The following is a 6,527-nucleotide window of genomic DNA, read 5'->3' on the forward strand; positions in this document are numbered from 1 at the left end:
AGTATTTACAGTATTTTTTACTGGTTTTGCCTTATATGTGTATATGATATATATATATATATATATATATAATCGTTATATATATATATACGCACATATATATATATATATATATATGTATATATATATATATATATATTATATTTATATATATATATCTTTATATGTATAGTAGATATATATATATATATATATATAAATATATATATATATATATATATATATGTATATATATATCTTTATATGTATAGTAGATATATATACATATATATATACACATATATATTATATATATATATTTATTTATATTTATATATATGTATGTATTTGTATGTGTCTATATATATATATACATACACTATATATATATATATATATATATATATACATATACTATATATATATACTGCATATGTAAATCATATACATACACATGTAGACATGTATGCTATTTCAGCAGGGGTACCTTGATACTTAAGCAATTGCTACACAATATGACGTATTAGCCTTGTGTAGTTTCAGTGACAATTTATCTCATACTTAACAATACTTCAGATAAAATTTCAGTAATTTCAGCTGTTTCGAACCCCCTTTCACACGATTCTTCATCAGGGCTACAATGGATGAACATTGAAGTTACATTTAATGTAAAGGCTCTGACAGTGAAAATAGAAAAGCAGAAAATATGTAACAAACTTGAATTTATCCAGAAAATTTTGATAAAGGAAATTTTGAGATTGTTTGAAATTTTGAGATACTATAGTCAATTTCTTTTAGCGATGCAGATTTGCACCGACTCGCAGCGGTGCCCCTTTAGCTCGGAAAAGTTTCCTGATCGCTGATTGGCTGGACTAGATAATTCTAACCAATCAGCGATCAGAAAACTTTTCCGAGCTATAAGGGCACCGCTGCGAGTCGGTGCAAATCTGCCTCGATAAAAGAAATGGACTACAGAATTTGAGGAGGTAGGTGGAGATGGTTTGGGCATGCTCTTCGCACTCCCCAAGGGAGATTAGTTCACCAAACGTTCATCTGGACTCCACAAGGCCACTAGAAGAGTTGGAAGACCCAGGCCTACATGGCTGAGGACTATGAAGCGTGAAGTAGGAGATGATGAATGGGGAAGTATTGAATTAAAAGCTCAAGATAGTTATCAGCAGCCATTGCCTGACCCTACCTGGTCCTAGCTTGTGTGGAGAGGAGGCTTGGGCTCTTATAATATGAATATATGGTCAGTCTCTAGGGCATTGTCCTGCTAGCTAGGGCATCTGACATTCATGGACGGACAATAAAAAAGGAAGACAACTTCTACGATTAGATATAAGTATAGAAGAGTTGGAAGACCCGCGCCTACATGACTGAGGACTATGAAGCGCGAAGTAGATGATGAATGGGGAAGTATTGAATTAAAAGCTCAAGATAGAGACGACTGGTGAAATCTAACCGAGGCCCTTTGCTTCAATGGGCGTAGGAGGAGATGATGATGATGATGATGATGATGAATATGACGATGTTATCAGGTATGGCTGAGGACTATGAAGCGCGAAGTAGGAGATGATGAATGGGGAAGTATTGAATTAAAAGCTCAAGATAGAGACGACTGGAGAAATCTAACGAGGCCTTTGCGTCAATAGGCCGATTCCTATAGTCCCCCACCCTTGTATCAAGTTCGTCTTGTATTAGGCTATTTATAAAGAGATCTGTCAGTGTGCTAAGTTCATTACTTTTATATCATTGTATCAGCCTTTCAGATTGACAGTATTTATATTTCAACCGTAATTTTGGAGAGAGTTTTAAAGGTTATACGGTTATATTCGCTTATATCTGGCCTTGACACTGTCATCAGGTTGGAGTATACCTACCGTAGAGACGAAATCCAATAGCATCTTATATATGTCTCGCCCTTATAGTCTTATTTTCACCCGAAGATTTAAAAAGAGGCGCTTTACTTTATGGTCGTTTCCCGGCTTATTTGTCGGCTTTTATCTGAGAGAGAGAGAGAGAGAGAGAGAGAGAGAGAGAGAGAGAGAGAGAGAGCAATTTCTGTTAAGGGTAACCCGATCGTGTCAAAGTATTTCCTATTTCACATTTCGTCCAGACTTTGTGTATTTTGTATTTTGTATTTTGTATTTTCTCTAACGCTTGTGTTTTTATTCTGTTCATCCTTTTTTTTTTGGGTGAAAATTTTAGGTCTTTCAATTTTAGATTTTACGCAATATATATATATATATATATATATATGTATATATATATAGTTTCCCCAACGTTCAGCTAGGCTCCCCAAGGCACTAGAAGAGTTGGAAGACCCAGGCCTACATGGCTGAAGACTATGAAGCGCGAAGTAGATGATGAATGATTAAGTAATGAATTCAAAGCTCAAGATAGAGATGACTGGTGAAATCTAACCGAGGCTCTTCGCGTCAATAGGCGTAGGAGGAGATGAGGAATTTATATATATATATATATATATATATGTATATATATGTATATATACTGTATATTGTACAGTATATATACACACACACACATATATATATATATATATATATATACATATATATACACACACACGAGTGGCTGCTATACCTTGACGCGGATAAAGGGTTTGAGTATCACCATGATCAGCAAAGCTGTACTAGTCAGGGACATCCATACTAAGTTGATTTGCTGTGAGCAATCAGGTAAAAATATCACCAGCGAGGCAATGAAAACTGGCCAAACCCCAGACGAGAATAAAGACACGTCTGGGGCCTTTGTCCTGCAGTGGACTACAAACGCTTTTTTTTTTTTTTTTTTTTTTTACCCGGAGCTCAATCATCCTCTGATGATAGATTTGATACAGAAACACTCACACATACAAAAGTATACATAGTACACATCACTACACAGGGTTACATTGCACCTAATACATATGCAAGGAATTGCATGGTTTGCAAAGTTCAAATTGTCTATTTCAGGAGAATCGGAAATGGAGAAGACAGTTATACTGAATTTTCTCTCTCTCTCTCTCTCTCTCTCTCTCTCTCTCTCTCTCTCTCTCGTGTTATCATTTACTTTTATTATTATTATTATTGTTATTAGTAATTGCTAAGCTACAACCCTAGTTGGAAAAACAGGATGCTATAAGCCCAGGGGCTCCAACGGGGAAAATAGCCCAGTGAGGAAAGGAATCAAGGAAAAATAAAATAGTTCTAGAGCTTTAGCAACATTAGAATATATATTTTCCTATATAAACTATAAAAACTTTAACAAAACAAGAGGAAGATAAATAAGATAGAATAGTGTGCCCGAATGTACCCTCAAGCAAGAGAACTTTTAACATGATTCCTAAGAGCGTGAAGTATATTATTGACAAAGTCTCTCTCTCTCTCTCTCTCTCTCTCTCTCTCATTGCTGCTTGTCAAGTCGAGACACGTTGAAGATGACTCAAGTCTCTCTCCATACTAAATAGCAATTTCCCTCAGCCCGTATACTGCTTAAATGATGTTCACTTTAGCTGTATATACTTTCTCTCTCTCTCTCTCTCTCTCTCTCTCTATCTCTCTCTCTCTCTCTCTCTCTCTCTCTCTCTCGTAGACTGCTTCCTTACATCTAAATACGCATGCTCTCTATTTCCTTATTTCTTTTCCTCACCGGCTATTTTTCCTGTTGGAGCCCTGGGCTTATAGGATCTTGCTTTTCCAACTAGGGTTGTAGCTTGGATAGTAATAATAATAATAAAAGGGTTATGGTCAATAGTCTAAATGTAAATAAAATATTTTGAATCTCTCTCTCTCCTCTCTCTCTCTCTCTCTCTCTATCTCTCTCTCTCTCTCTCTCTCTCTCTCTCTCTCGTAGACTGCTTCCTTACATTCTAAATACGCATGCTTATCTATTTCCTTATTTCTTTTCCTCACCGGGCTATTTTCCCTGTTGGAGCCCTTGGGCTTATAGGATCTTGCTTTTCCAACTAGGGTTGTAGCTTGGATAGTAATAATGATAATAAAAAGGCATATTTTCAATAGTCTAAATGTAAATGAAATATTTTGAATCTCTCTCTCTCTCTCTCTCTCTCTCTCTCTCTCTCTCTCTCTCGTAGATTGCTTCTTTACATACTAAACAGCCATTGCGATGTGCCGTTTGCTTTAAATTAGCAGGCGGCCTGCTTTGAATTCGTCGCCCGCTAATGGCTTTTTGACATTAATAGAGCCGGTTGTGGGTACCTAGGCTCGATTGTCCAGTTTTCGAGGAGAGAGAGAGAGAGGGAGGAGAGAGGAGAGAGAGAGAGAGAGAGAGAGAGAGAGAGGAGTATATTTGTTGATGTATCAACCACATTCCTTTGTGATAGATCGATAGTTGATTTGGATTTGAACTTAGATCATTGACCCTATGGCTTTGTTAGTGAGAGAGAGAGAGAGAGAGAGAGAGAGAGAGAGAGAGAGAGATTCAAAATATTTTATTTACACTTAGACTATTGACCATATGCCTTTGTTAGTGTGTGTTTGTATGAGAGAGAGAGAGAGAGAGAGAGAGAGAGAGAGAGAGAGAGGAGCTTTGAAATATATTATTTACCCAAGCTAACTTTAATCTAAAAGCAATGTGCCATAATGTTTAGTTTTGGCCAAATCGTATATTATTTATCTCAATCAGAAACGAAAATTTATTCGACCTCATCTTTATTTCAATCAGAATTCATTGTAATTTTTCTTTTTTAGTGTAACTGATTTCAGATTTTCTTAAATTTACAGGAAAGAACCTTCCTTATACATTTTCCCCTTCATTTATTCTAATGATGGTCACACGGTTATATAGTATACAGTATATATATAGTTTATATAGTTTCTTTGGCCTGGGTTCGAATCCCTGGCTGACTAGAAGGTATTATCATGAAGTTGATTCCCCCTTGGGTCTCTGGTCCCGAGGCAGAGAGAAGCCGATATTAAGAGGAATTTATGGGCTTTTATGAATACTTATGAAAAAACACGTATAAATTTGTAAAACTTATCATATATATATATATATATATATGTGTGTGTGTGTGTGTGTGTGTTTGTGTGTGTGTCTTGCGTGTGTATTTGTATGTATGTATGTATTTATGTTTCTGGCCACACGACTAGATTTTCCCGTATCAGCATGTTAAGGTATACACACACGTACACACACACTATTTTTTTCCAGTATCAGCATGTAAATGTGTACACACGCACACACACACACGACCAAAAAAGCATACTTTGCTTGCTTCCTGAGGCGTTGCCCGCAAGCACTTTAAAAACATCCTTATGTGTGTTTATTCAGGACATCCTCTTCTGTAAGAAAAAAAAAAAAAAGGAAAATTGCAATTAAACTTTTTTCATTAACTCCAGTGTTGTTATGACAGACAGTCACAGCGTTTCCCATCGCATTTCGCGCAATTCTTATTTTTACGCCTTTTTTTCCCATCAAGAATTCTGTTCCTTTGAGCGATCCTTTTCGTCGCCATAATTGAAATTCCTCCTGTTTACCCGAGTTTCTTCCTGTCTCCATCATTTGCTTTCTAAACAAACTCGGGCGAGATCATATCTCTCTCTCTCTCTCTCTCCTCTCTCTCTCTCTCTCTCTCTCTGCCAAGATCGTTCATCTCTTTCCTTTGGGGCTCCTACTAACACTTAAGTCATTTATCTTGTCTTGGGTTAGAGTTCTCTTGCTTGAGGGTACACTCGGGCACACTGTTCTATCTAATTTCTCTTCCTCTTGGTTTGTTAAAGTTTTTTATAGTTTGTATATGAGATGTTTATTTTAATGCTACTGTTCCTAAAGTATTTTATTTTTCCTTGTTTCCTTTCCTCACTAGGTTATTTTCCTCTGTTGGTGCCCTTGGGCTTATAGCATCATGCTTTTCCAACTAGGGTTGTAGCTTATCAAGTAATAATAATAGTACTGTTCTTAAAATATTTTATTTTTCCTTTTTTCCTTTCTTCACTGGGCTATTTTTCCCCTGTTGGTGCCCTTGGGGTTATAGCATCATGCTTTTCCAACTAGAGTTGTAGCTTAGCTAATAATGATAATAATATAATAATAATAATAATAATAATAATAATAATAATACTTCATTCTTGTCCTTACAGTTTTTTGTTGACATCCATTTTGGTTCTCTTAAGTTTTCTATATATATCCTTCTTATCAGACCCTGATTCATTCTTATCTTTCTCCTCTTCTTTTCTCTGGACATTCTGTTTATCATTCCTCGATCTTTCCAGAACTTCTCTTATTCCTGCTACGTTTCCACTTTTCTTTCCTCCGTATCCTCGTTCATTTCTGTTATATTTTTATTTCTTCTCAATTATTTATTCCTCTTTTATATTACGGTTTTGTCTCCCTTTGTTTTGTTTCCAGACACAATCCAGATCTCTCTCTCTCTCTTTTTTTTTTTTTTTTTTAAACTTTGTGGTTCCAGATCTTATATCGATTTGTTCCTCACCATATTCTTATACTTGGTATTTTTGCTTATAGACGCTAGTTATCTTTCTGTTTTGCTACCTCCGCCAAAGAAGTTAGAAGGCGGTTAT

General features: G+C 35.8%; 1 protein-coding gene across 1 annotated transcript in view; it reads left to right on the forward strand.

Annotated features, from left to right (window-relative positions):
* The first annotated feature begins 2,617 nt into the window (after positions 1-2,617).
* The window catches only part of loaf (lost and found), a 148,784-nt gene continuing 144,874 nt past the window's right edge, over positions 2,618-6,527 (forward strand). Inside the window, exon 1 of the mRNA XM_068390516.1 lies at positions 2,618-2,681. Within this exon, the coding sequence (XP_068246617.1) occupies positions 2,618-2,681 (64 nt within the window). The remainder of the gene's footprint in view (positions 2,682-6,527) is intronic.

The sequence above is a fragment of the Palaemon carinicauda genome, chromosome 17, assembly GCF_036898095.1.
Source record: "Palaemon carinicauda isolate YSFRI2023 chromosome 17, ASM3689809v2, whole genome shotgun sequence".
NCBI lineage: Eukaryota > Metazoa > Arthropoda > Malacostraca > Decapoda > Palaemonidae > Palaemon > Palaemon carinicauda.